Source organism: Dryobates pubescens, chromosome 16, assembly GCF_014839835.1.
Source record: "Dryobates pubescens isolate bDryPub1 chromosome 16, bDryPub1.pri, whole genome shotgun sequence".
In the NCBI taxonomy this organism is placed as follows: domain Eukaryota; kingdom Metazoa; phylum Chordata; class Aves; order Piciformes; family Picidae; genus Dryobates; species Dryobates pubescens.
The window spans coordinates 10,490,686-10,502,721 of NC_071627.1; the positions used below are offsets into that span (position 1 = coordinate 10,490,686).

A 12,036-nucleotide genomic window follows, 5' to 3' on the forward strand; every position below is an offset into this window, starting at 1 on the left:
AATAAATACAATTGAATTGGATACCCAGAATGTTCCTAGTACAGTATTAATGCATAGCCCTGAGTGTCTGTTTCTGGGAGAACTTCTTTGGAATTTGATTTGCAGAAAGAAATGATGACTTTTCTTGCCAGATGCTGATGCAAGCACAGTAAGGCTACATTCTTCAATCATGAAACAATCAGATTTATTTGACAAGCTCAACATTCAATTAAAAATTCACAAGACAACAAAGGATGTGGTAGCCTGCATTTCTGTAGTCCTTTTCATCTAACTTTTGAATGTTTTTTTGCATTTCTCAGTATTTGGGGCAGATCGAGAGCCCTTAGCCGACATTTTCATTGATTGTTATTACATGTTTGAAAATCAAAACTCAAAGCTGCAATCAGGGAGACAGAGTTAGTGCTGTGATTACTGAAAGGATTGGGGTGAATAGTTAGAAAAATGAGACCAAAACAGTTTTGGTACGTGTGTTTCTCCTCTCCATGAGCTGTCTGCTAAGTGTTCTCTTTGTTACCTGGTGTGTGTGTTTGGGGCAGTGTCAGTGTTTCAGCACTTCATAAAGGTGTTCAGGGTTTAGATTTTCATAATGCTTCTCCTGGTTGCTTATAATGGAGGGATTACCCTGCAGCAGCTTCCACTGCCCTTCTTGGGATTATGGGGAAAATAGGTTGCTAGTTTAAAGGAAGACTGGAATAACCAAGCTTGAGGAAGCCATAGCTACAGGTACACTTAGGACCCAGTGTCCTGAACTAGGACTAGCAGGACCTATAAAGGACTTTTTGTTAAAATGCTTCTGCAAACTTTACTGTTAGTGTCTTAAAATGTTTTTTTAATTATCTTTTGAAGTTTCTCTAAAGTTTTGTTATGTAACTTGAAATGCCATGTGTTCTTTCAAGTCTTGAGATTGTTATAACAAGTTATTGCTGGAGTATCTTGTTAATTTTCTCCTCAGCATGATCGTGGACAACTCGTGAAAATGGTTGAGTGTCTATCCCTTGTGTAAAATCATTTATTTCTAGTTTGACTCCTAGGATTATTATCAAGCTGTTCTCTTCCCTCCATCCTGTGTATTGCAGTGTTAGTCTTATGCCTGACTCGCTTAAGAGCTGCTCATACCTTCCACTGTGGCAGCTTTTACTAAATATTTAAAGAGGCTCTTAAGAAATGCAGATTAGATTCCCACTGATAGTTTCAAACAGCTCCTTTTTATTAATTATTCATTGTCTGGTAACTAGGGATCCTTATTCAAGCATGCTAGTTTAGACAGTTTAGAGCACTTAGTCAACTGAATATTGGAACCTGTTCCAAGCAAGAACATAGAATAGCCTTTAAAAAAAAAAATAAAAAATTTTGGACACTTTTTCACAAAACTGAGGAAAATACTGACAATAAATGTGCCTAATTAGTATTAGGACTAGCTGCATGTCTCTGACCTTATGCCTTTTTCATGATTAGAAACCTGGAAAGCTACATATTGGTTGTGCTGGGGTGAGGGAGATGGAAATGGTGTAACTGCTCCTCACTCTGTTGCCTGTGTTACCAAAAAAATATTTTTCTTAAACTCCACCTCCTGTATTCTGCAGTGATTTGCTGCTGTGTCTGCTTTCAGTGAAGGAAGTGTTTACTCCCCTTCTGAGATGCTGTTTATATAATGGCATTGTAGATGTTTTCATGAATACACTCTGTGACTTAATGAGATTTTATTTTTACTTACCTATGGAATCTGAGTGAAAAGGTTCTTTCCCCTTTTTAATAAAAGCCACTTGGCAGCCAAAGAGGGTGGGCGGAATTATAATTGCTTTCATGTTGTCAGATGCAGTATAATGCAGTCACATGGCAATGATGTTTTCTGAAACTTGTTTTTTTTATCAGTGAAATAGAAGTACTTTATTAGTAATGTTATAAAGCAGTTGCAATAAAGATAAGTTGTAACAGTCAGTGTCAGTATCTTAGAGCTTGTGGGTGCATGCATTTGTGTGGATGTTTTAAGAGGCAGAATGGCTTCAGCAGCAGAGGAGTTGAAGAGCTGTAAAATGATTTCACCATGAGTATTTCCATACAGCGATTCAGCCTAGCAGAGCTAATTGGAGTTCATTGTGGAGCAATGGTCACCTCCTAAGGAAAAAAGGAAGATGGCCATATTCCACTTTTTTATTATGGGACGGTATTAAGGGTGTGTAAAAGGTGGAGCTTCTCCAGGCAGCAGCCCAAAGCTTGCAACCATTTGATCTTGTCTCCTTATCTTTTGTCTCTAAGAAACAACACAGATAGAAGACCCTCGTGTGCAATGGCGGCGGGAGCAGGAGCATATGCTGAAAGACTACCTTGTCCTGGCCCAGGAGGCAATTGCTGCACAGAAGGAGATCTATCAAGTGAAACAGCAGAGGCTTGAGTTGGCCCAGCAAGAATACCGGCAGCTGCATGATGTTTGGGAGCACAAACTAGGCTCTCAGACCAGCTGTGAGTAGATAGTGAACTCTTATCCAGTATCCATTAGTCATGGATCTACTAGGGCAGTAGAATGCTCGAAGCTAGTCCTCTGATAGAATGCTGGGATGTGTTATGCTGTGTCACTCTCCACATCTGCCCACTTTGTCTCGAAAGCAACAGCTGCCTCTTTGGTAAAGACAATTACTAGGAAACACCACTGCAGTTGGCTCAGTCCCTGGAGTCAGTGTGCAGACGTTCAGCATGAGCTTCAACAAAGGTGAAAGGATGTGGTCATTGGCTCAGCAGGAAAACAAGAAGTTAGGTAGTATTATCCTTAATTCCTCTGTCCAAAGAAACAAGGCAAGGAGGGCCGTTTCAAATTTCATTCCCAAGGCCCGTTGGAGTTTGACGTCCCAGGTAGCTGAGTGACTGTCTCAGGGAGCTAAGGGTCTGTGCTTTCTGCCATGTAAATCTAACATTGGTGGACTGTCTCTTTGTGTGTGAAGAACATTGTTTTGTGCTCCATATTCTTTGTCACACAGAAAGCATCAATACCAGTTGCTTCAAAAGTTATAGAAGGCCAAATTTCTTCCTTATTGTTACTGGTTATGAGCTGGAAAATCTGCAGAGGAGGACTTACTTCCTGCAAGTCTTCCAGAATTTTTTTGTTTTCTAATGCTTCATGCTGAAGACTTTTAATGTTCTTACTATAGCCATATCAGTGGGCTGACCTCCCCTCACTTCAGTCTTGCTGAGTTATGTCTTATGGTGGTGAATTCCACTGGCTAATCCTGTACCTGATGATAAAGGCATTTAGGTTATTTTCTGTCAACTTACTCGACTAGTCCCTGAAGTGCAGGTTTTGGTCTTTTCTTAAGTGCCTAAGTCTTGGTATACCAGACCAGTGCACTAAGAACACCATGAACATAAATTGCAGTGGTGTGATGTGATCTGTCTTTAGAAGCACAACCAGACAGAAAGAAGTAGAAATGCTTTCCTATGTTTTATAGGGCATAAACTGATGGCTGCAAGGATCAAAGTATCTCCCTTGCTTACAGCTACCTCTTAACAAGGTTGCACATTGGGGAGCTTCTGTACCTTCTGAAGCAGAAGGGTTTTAACTGCTGCTGAGAAGAAAATTCTGCTCTTAATGTGACCGTGATTTAATCCAGTGTGACATGTTGTGTGATTGATCATGTCCTCAAGGCTGTGAGAAGGCTTGCATCATATTTTTCAGTTTCTTCTTCTTTGAATGTTTAGAAACAAAGGAAAGCAGTGGATTGTTTACTCAACAAGAAAGTCTAAAGAGAAAGAAAGTAAACCTTTATGCAATGCCTGTCCCTTCAGTTCTGTTAAATGCCTTTGGAAATGCAGGAAGCGGCAGTGTTGAATGCAGTGAACATATCTGGGAGTTTTGAGTTAAGTGTGTTAACCTGGAAGCCAGGCTTTGGAGGTGAAGGACGTGCTCTGGCCTCTTTAGTGTACACTGCACTGTTGCCTTTTCCTTGCTTTTAAGAGGTGAAATCTGGCAAATAATCAAAAGGCCTATACTAGCAATGTGTAGAGAGCTAGATGTGCTGTAGTGATGGGACATCGTAATTTGTGATGAGGCTGGTGGAAGAGCAGGGAGGAAGTTAAAGCTCCTAAACTGAGTGTTGTCTTTGTTGTAGTGCTCTCTGGCTCATCGTCAAGTTCCAAGTATGACCCCGAGATCCTCAAGGCGGAGATTGCCACTACAAAATCCAGGGTAAGTACGAATGGACCTTTGCTTGCCACAAGTAATCTGCAGATATTTCCAAACCTCTTGGCACATACTGAAAGGAGATGCCAAAGCAGTTGAAAAAGCTAATGCTGCCATTCCTAATCTACAAGATAATTTATCAGAATTCTCAAATGTTGCCTTCTTAAGGACTTGAAACACATTTTTTCCTTTAGACTTCCTTGGAAGCTGGCAGCACATCCTGCCACAGAGATATGCTGTGGGGTGTTGAACTGCATGCTGGGTCGCTGGTGTGCTGCAGCACTGGAGAGCGGCGAGCTCTCTCCAGAGACTGGCAGCTGTTTTGTCCTGGGCTTAGTGCGGGTTGTTAGCAGCGGCAGTGTACGCTCTCATGCAGAGCTCGGTTTGGGAAGAAGAAAGGACTAAAGTAAAGTAGGTCAGTCTGGCCTCTGTGGAGGAATATAAAACAGCAAGCTGTAGGGTCAGTGGAATTACAATATGTATTACCATCCTGTTGTGTTCCTCATACAGTGGGGCCTTTTAGTTTGGTATCTTGGAGGATGGTTTCTGTCTCTGCCTTGTAACTCCTGTACTGATGCTTAATGTTTGTTTTAATGACTGGAAAGGTTTAAATGTTTCTGTGTCAAACTGACATGTGGTTTGTTCCTGTCTCTCTTGAGTTTTTTCTCAGCTTTTCTGCTTACAAGGTTGGACCTTCCCATGAGCCTTTTATGAACTGGTGTAGTAATCTATGTACTGGGTAAAGCCCCAGTGGTAATGTTCTGATGAGGAGGCAGCCAGGGCTGTTAGCTGCTGTTGAGATGAACTGATTATCTGGAAATCTTGTCTAGAGTGCTGTTTACACTGAATAACTTTTGAATGGGTAGTGCTGTACTTAAATATTCATACTAAAGATCATTCTAAAAACACCTTGTTTTGCTGCAGGTTAATAAACTCAAGAGAGAAGTAGCTCACATGAAGCAAGAGCTTCAGTACAAAGAGCATGGATTTCAAACACTGAAGAAGTATGTTTGTTCTCAAGATCTTATTTTCAGTGTAGAATATCTCTGGCTTGTAGTCCACCCCCTTCTACATTTATAAATAGCTGCCTAAACGCAAGCTGAAATATGTTGCTGCTGCTATCTTTAGGCATATGCAACTGAAAGCAATACACAACCAGGGGGGTAGCTCTCTCAAATCAGTGCCTGTATGCAATTGACCACATCAGAGCTGGTTTCATGGCAAAAAGATTTTGAACCAGAATCTTGTCAATTAAATGGTACTCTGTTTTACTCAATATTGCTCAATGCAAATGGCACAGTACAGCCTCTTGTCTTAATTACTAGAGCCATTGTTTTAGGGCACTGATAAAAAATACGGGGTGGAGTGGAAGGGGAGGAAAGTTTCAGGTGCATATCTTTGTATGATTAGACATCTGTCATATTTTAAATAATTTCACTGGTTAAGATCTCATTTGTTACAAACATCAACTGTAGCAGAATTCCTTCAGGAAGAGGTGGGATGAGGCAGCTTGTAATTGGGTCGTGCAAGCAAATACATCCATGCATGGCAGGTCCTTGCCTGGTTTTTGAAATTATGACTGAAAACAAGGGAATTCTCATAGATGGCAACATTGATCCTCTTTAGAAACAGGATAACCAGCAGCAATCTGCCCAAACCTACTGTTCTGGGTGTTTTGCATGAGTCTTTGTGCTCCCTAAGGAGCCAAAGAGAATGCATGGCTAAAATCAGATCTCTGAAGATTAATGTACTTCTGAGTGGAGAAACTTAGCTAGTGTGGGGGTGGGGTTCCTTGTTCCTTCTGTTGTCATTGTTACACTTGAAAGTGTGTTCTTAAAAATTAGGGTCAAGATGCATGTATGTAGGATGATGAAATTAACTAGACTATATAAATTGTTAGCTTACTACATTTTTTTGTGTCTGTTTTTTAAACTTCCATACAGAATCGACATGAAAATGTCTGATACTCAAGGTGGCTACAAACTTGATGAGGCACAAGCCATTTTAAGTGAAATGAAAGCTCTCAAGAAGGCCATCACATCAGGAGAGAAGGAAAAACAAGACCTCATACAAGTATAGTAAAAGGATGACTTTATAGTGTTTTGTGTCACCATAGCTATCAGATTGAATTTCTGAGAACTAATTTCAGTACTTTGTATTTCAGATATGTAAGTGAGAATTTCATTAACATAAATTAGTTCTGTATTTTGGTTGGATGGCAGCCTTGTTCTTCCTCAGATCCTGGAAATAAGGAAGTGTAAAATACAGGAACTAATGTTAGGAAGCACTTGCTTAGTGATGAGTGTTTGTCTCAGGGTTTCTAAGTGAAGATTGAACCAGTGTGACAGTGCTGTCCCAAAGCTGGCCTGGAGAAGCTGTGACCTGCTTGGTCTGCTGTCTCTGGCAGAGAACCTGTCTGTGCAGGCCAGACAGTGTGCTAAAACCTGTGGGCTCCTCTGTCCTGTGTAAGGTGCAGTCTAGCCGTGGCCCCACGTTTGCAGAGTCTGAGTGCACACAGCAAACATGGGCAGATCTTAAGGCTAAAGCTATGCAACTGCTGAGATACTTTGTGCAGAAGTGAGCTCACCTCATGACTTTTTATGGTTTTAGAGCTTAGCCAAGTTAAAAGAAAGCTTTGTGAATGACAGAGGATCCCAGTCAGACCTGTGGGCCAGCAGCATGTCTGTGGAAAGCTCCAGCCCTTTGTTACCCCGACAGTACCTGGATGTCAGCTCCCAAACTGATGTTTCAGGAAATGTGAGTAATGTGTGAGAAACCAAGTGCACGTGGAGCCATTCCTCTGAACTGCATGTAGTGTACTGCCTTACTACAAACTTCCAAGCATGCGCAGGAAATGGTAGTTTCTCCTGGTTTGAACTTCTGTGTAGCATCGTTTTTGTGTTAATGTGTCTCTAAAGGCAAGCTGCTGTTTCCCTACACTATTAGAACAGCTCAGGTGGGGATAAGAAGGAAGTTAGTTTTATTTTACCTGTAGGTATAGCTTCTTGTGATACAAATATTCCCTCAGCTCTTCATAGCAATAATATGCTGCTAGGCAAGAAATATTCAGCAGCTATATATGGGCTCAGCTCTAATGAGGACTCTTCCTTTAAGAGCATGTTTGGCTTTTAGTGTGTTATGAGTGGGAATGATGACATATGTTCTAATATTTTGATGCCATCAAACACACTCATAAACCACTTGTGTAAGAAGATTATAACTGTCAGGCTGGTGCCAGTCTCAGCAAGGACTCAGTCAATGCTGTGGGTACATCCTGTGTCTCACAGGGCATCACAAACGCCTCTCCTGTGAACGTAAAACATTTGCAGCCCCTTTTGGTCAGGGCCACACATGTGATTAAAGAACTTCAGAACTAGGCACGATGGGATGTTCCTTGCCTTTAAGGCTTTACCACCAAAGCAAGATGTCATGCAAAACAAAATGCAAGGCATCATTTAAAGATTGCAAATGGCATGCAAGAAGAAAAATTACAAAGCTATTTGTATATGCATAAAAATAGAAGCCTGAAATAGATGTGGTACATTTTCTGGTAAACTAAGCCAAAAGGAGCTTCCAAATCCTGTAGGTTTTTAAATATTTAAAGAAATAATTATTTTTTTTAATAATCAAATGTCATATTTTCCTGTTCTGTGACTGGATTAACTAATAGACTTGCTTCTGTCAAGCTCGTTTAACGTGTAACATTATCAATTGCAGTGGGGAATATCAAAAGAACAGTGGTTACCAAGTTGCTGATTTTATATATTTTCTGTTTCAGTTTATTACCAGCAGCAATAACCAGTTGGCTGAGAAAGTGAGATTACGCCTTCAATATGAAGAAGCAAAGAGAAGGTAATTCTTCAAGCTGTTGTGAGCTTCAGCTGTCACACAGCTTATTATGAAGCTATGTTTCACTAGGTCATGTGTCACTCAGATTGAAGTCCAGCATTACTGATAAACATGGTAATTTTTGAGCCAGTGAGGCTGCAGGCTTTTTGGGCCAGTACTATCATTCAAGAAATAAATAACCATCCTAGAAATTACTAAGGAGTGACTAATACATGAAGAATTCCATCTGACCACACCTGTGGGGACATAAGTGGTTTTGAAACCTGCTGCCAATGCTTCCCCATTCCTAATAAGGACACTGAATTGCAAGGCATTTCCTTACCTTATTCAAAATGAAATGAATGTTTGCATGCCTTTAAGTCTGATAAGAAGCAATGTATATTGTGTTAACACCTATCATGGTGTGGTCAGTGGCTACGGTTCCAGAACTTATCTGCCTATCAGTAAGAATGTGAGTGCTCACCCTTGTTCTCTTATCCCAGATGAATGAAGAACAGATTTTAAAATTTTGTAGCTACTTAACAGGCCAATTTAGCAAAAATTTTCTCTATTTTAATAGATAACAGCTAAATCAACTATTTAAAGAAAAAAACACCAGGCATGATAATTTGGACATTGACTGGCCTGGTCCTTGTTCAAGGACATAACCATCAATGGCAGTGACTTCAATTTTAACTGATATAAAGAGACTGCAATTCTGGAATAACAAACTTCAGATGTATGCTGCAAGCTGCACTTGAGGTATAGGAGAAGAGAAGGATTTTTCTCCAGTCTCTGCTTAGAGGTAGGATGGCTTAGCGTGGAAGGAACCTCAGAGATAATCTACTCCAACCTCCCTGCCACAAGCAGGAAAGTCTCACAACTAGACTTGGCTGCTCAAGGCCTCATCTAACCTGGCTTTGAACACCCACAGGAAGGAGGCATCCACAACCTCCTTGGAACCTCCTGTTCCAGAGCCTTACCAGCCTCATACTGAAGAATTTCTTTGTAAGATTCAGTCAAAATTCACATTCCCTCAGCTTCAAACCATTCCCCCTTGTCCTGTTGCTAGACACCCTTATGAAAAGTTTCTCTTCAGCCTTCCTGTAGGATCCCTTCAGGTACTGGAAGGCAGCTCTAAGGTCCCCCCAGAGTCTTCTCTTCTCTAGGCTGAACAACCCCAGCTCCCTCAGCCTATCCTTGTAGCTGAGCTGTTTCAGCCCTCAGATCATCTTTGTGACGCTTCTCTGGACTCGCTTCAACAGCTCTGTGCCATTCTTACAATGGGTGCAGCAGAACTGGATGCAGTTTTCAAGGTGGGGTCTCAGGAGAGCAGAGTGGAGGATTGTCTATTTTATCAATGAGAGATTTACCAAACTATCTTGACATTCAAATAATTCTGTGGCTTTTAAAAATAAAATTATTAATCTTCCAGATACAGTAGTTAATTTTTCAGAGTTAAAATTACTTTTCACTTCTAAGCTTTGCTGAAGACTGCAATTTAATTCTGACTGACTTTATATCTTCAAACTGAAGTGGAACACTTTTACTTTAGCCTGTAGCTTTTCCAAGGAGGACTGAGTGAATAATGACAAACCTGAGAAGATAATTAATATACTCTTTGAAATGAGACAGAACTCTATAAAGGCAGCACAGTAGTTCATTTGAAGTCAAGGTAAAGGGCATACAACACAGTCTTGCAGTTAAAGAAGGTTTGATATTTCATATCTGTCTTAGATTATCTGTAGATTTTCTTAAGAGTTTATATAACATTATCATGGTGAAAGATGGATCTGAATGGGCATGGATAATTGATGCTAAAATGAAAAGTTCTTGAACTATCAAAGCACTGTGGTTTGGTGTGGTCTTTAGCAGGAGCTGCAGAAGCAAATACCTCGACTTGTTTTAAGCTGGAATAATATGGATATAGTGATGCACAAGGAACCTTCTGGTCCTGTAAAAAATGCTCCTTGCAGTGTTAGAATTGTTCCCTATCCCTACAGCATCATATTAGTAAGTTCTGGAAGCGCAATAGAAAAGCAAGTACTTTGCCCATGGATATATTATGAAGGGAGGCAAATGGTCAAAATACATCTCGCTAGCTCTGCATTATCTGGAAGGGTAAAAGGCCTGAAATCAAGATAATACCATATTAATGACTAGATTTATAAGGGGCTGATGATGTTGAAAGTGGATGGTAGCAGATAGGATTTGCATCGTTGTTGTGACCAGACTAAAGGCATAGATGTAGGTGATTGTCTTGCTGAATTCAGCACACCAGATCTGTCAGGGTACAATTCTGTGTATTCCCTTACCCACCACTCACCTTTAGCTTCATTGCATTGGAAACTGGTAAGTGGACACATGTCAAAAGATGTCACTGCCACTTCTCACACAGAAATGACTACTGCAGCATAAATGCAATCAGAGATGCAACTAAATTAAGCTGCACCATTTCAGTCATATCGCAATACCTCAGTTATGTGGCACTTGCACTCTGTGCGCTGGTTTAGTTCCTTTGACAGTTAAACTTCCCTCTTGGATTTTGTGTGACTTCAGGGATTGTAAAAGCAGGTTGTATAATCTCTTAAAACGGAATATTTTACTGTCGCATTCATCAGCATTGAAACAATGGTGGGTATTTGGTCAGGTTTTAGATCACACCTCCCACTTTTATTATTTTTGGTTCTGAAGAACAGAGGCTGATCTGATAGAGGATTATTAATTCCTGTTTGTGGATACAAACGTTAAGGTACAGTTTTGTGGAGGTGCGTATGTTCTGAACTGTCTCCAAAGAGACTACAAATTTTCATGTTATGCCTGTGTCACAGGTAAGTACCACCTGTCCCTCATGACTAAAAGACCTGCTATGACAATACATAAATCACCCTACTGCCTTTTCTAGATGAAATGAAAACAGCTCAATAAAGCTTGAGCTTGCTGTTCTATATTTTGTTCAGAGCCCAGTATTGCTGGTTTCTTTGCAGTGCAAACCCAGCGTGGCTCAGCAGTGATGTAGTTCAGGCTCTGTCAGTGAATGCTGAAGGGCTGGAGTTTTCAGCCAAATACCAGGCAGTCTGCAAAGCATTTCTTTCGTAATGGTGCTGTTTTATTTGAAAAATAAACCTCCTTTTAACTGAGAAGAGGGATAACAGTGGTCATTCATGAAGTGTAAAACTCGAGGTTAGTTTAACAAAGCTGTTGGACTCGGAAATGCATAGAGAACAAATTCCAGTGGAAAAGCCATATCCATGCAAATGTATGCCAAAAGTGATCAAATTAATGCCAACCAATCCTCTTAAACGCATATCCCTTCAAAATGCACAGAGGAATTCTTGGATTATGAATTAATGCCACTGTTAATTCTTCTTTGGAGCACAGTATTGCACTTAATCGAGCACTCAAAAACAAAACCACTCCTAAGACGACCTAAAAATAGTTGAGCTGAATATCTATCAATTAGGGAACTTTAATTAGACTAGGCAACCTGCTGTGGGAAATGGGTTTACAGAAAGTGAGCCTCCTCCTCAGAAAGGTGATCTCTAGTCTTACCTCCTGTGATGGGGGAGGCAGGTCAGTCTGCGTGAGCCTTCACAGGCTCTCTTGGGGCTTGAGTTCCTGTTGGCCTCCAGAGCTTGGAAGACAAAGCTTTATTCTTCAAGGCCATTCCGCAGTCATGTAGCTGCTGCTGCCGCCCAGATCTGCATCTTACTGCGTGCTCCGCACACTTTGATTTTGCTAGTTGGTGTTGAATTTGTTGTGTGCCTGTATATGTGGTGGTTTTCTGGAGGAGTTTGCAGCATCCTGTGCACTTCTGTAGCATAAAACAGGTTCTAGAAAGTGATGAATCCAGATTAATAGCTGTAACTATTTGTTGTGCCCAATTTAAGCCCAGTAATTCTGCCATCAGATCACAAAGCCCTTTTCAAAGGGAGATGAATATTGGACTCATTTTACACATGGAGCATTTCACTTCCATTTCTTATGTACTTACTACACCTGAGTGAGCAATTAACCTGAGTTAATCATGTTAAGGG

General features: G+C 40.7%; 1 protein-coding gene across 1 annotated transcript in view; it reads left to right on the forward strand.

Moving 5' to 3' along the window:
* WWC1 (WW and C2 domain containing 1) overlaps nucleotides 1-12,036 on the forward strand; it is a 69,888-nt gene that overhangs the window by 34,168 nt on the left and 23,684 nt on the right. The window contains exons 3-8 of the mRNA XM_054168249.1: nucleotides 2,257-2,460; nucleotides 4,101-4,177; nucleotides 5,096-5,175; nucleotides 6,115-6,244; nucleotides 6,782-6,928; nucleotides 7,950-8,023. Of these exons, the coding sequence (XP_054024224.1) occupies nucleotides 2,257-2,460; nucleotides 4,101-4,177; nucleotides 5,096-5,175; nucleotides 6,115-6,244; nucleotides 6,782-6,928; nucleotides 7,950-8,023 (712 nt within the window). The remainder of the gene's footprint in view (nucleotides 1-2,256; nucleotides 2,461-4,100; nucleotides 4,178-5,095; nucleotides 5,176-6,114; nucleotides 6,245-6,781; nucleotides 6,929-7,949; nucleotides 8,024-12,036) is intronic.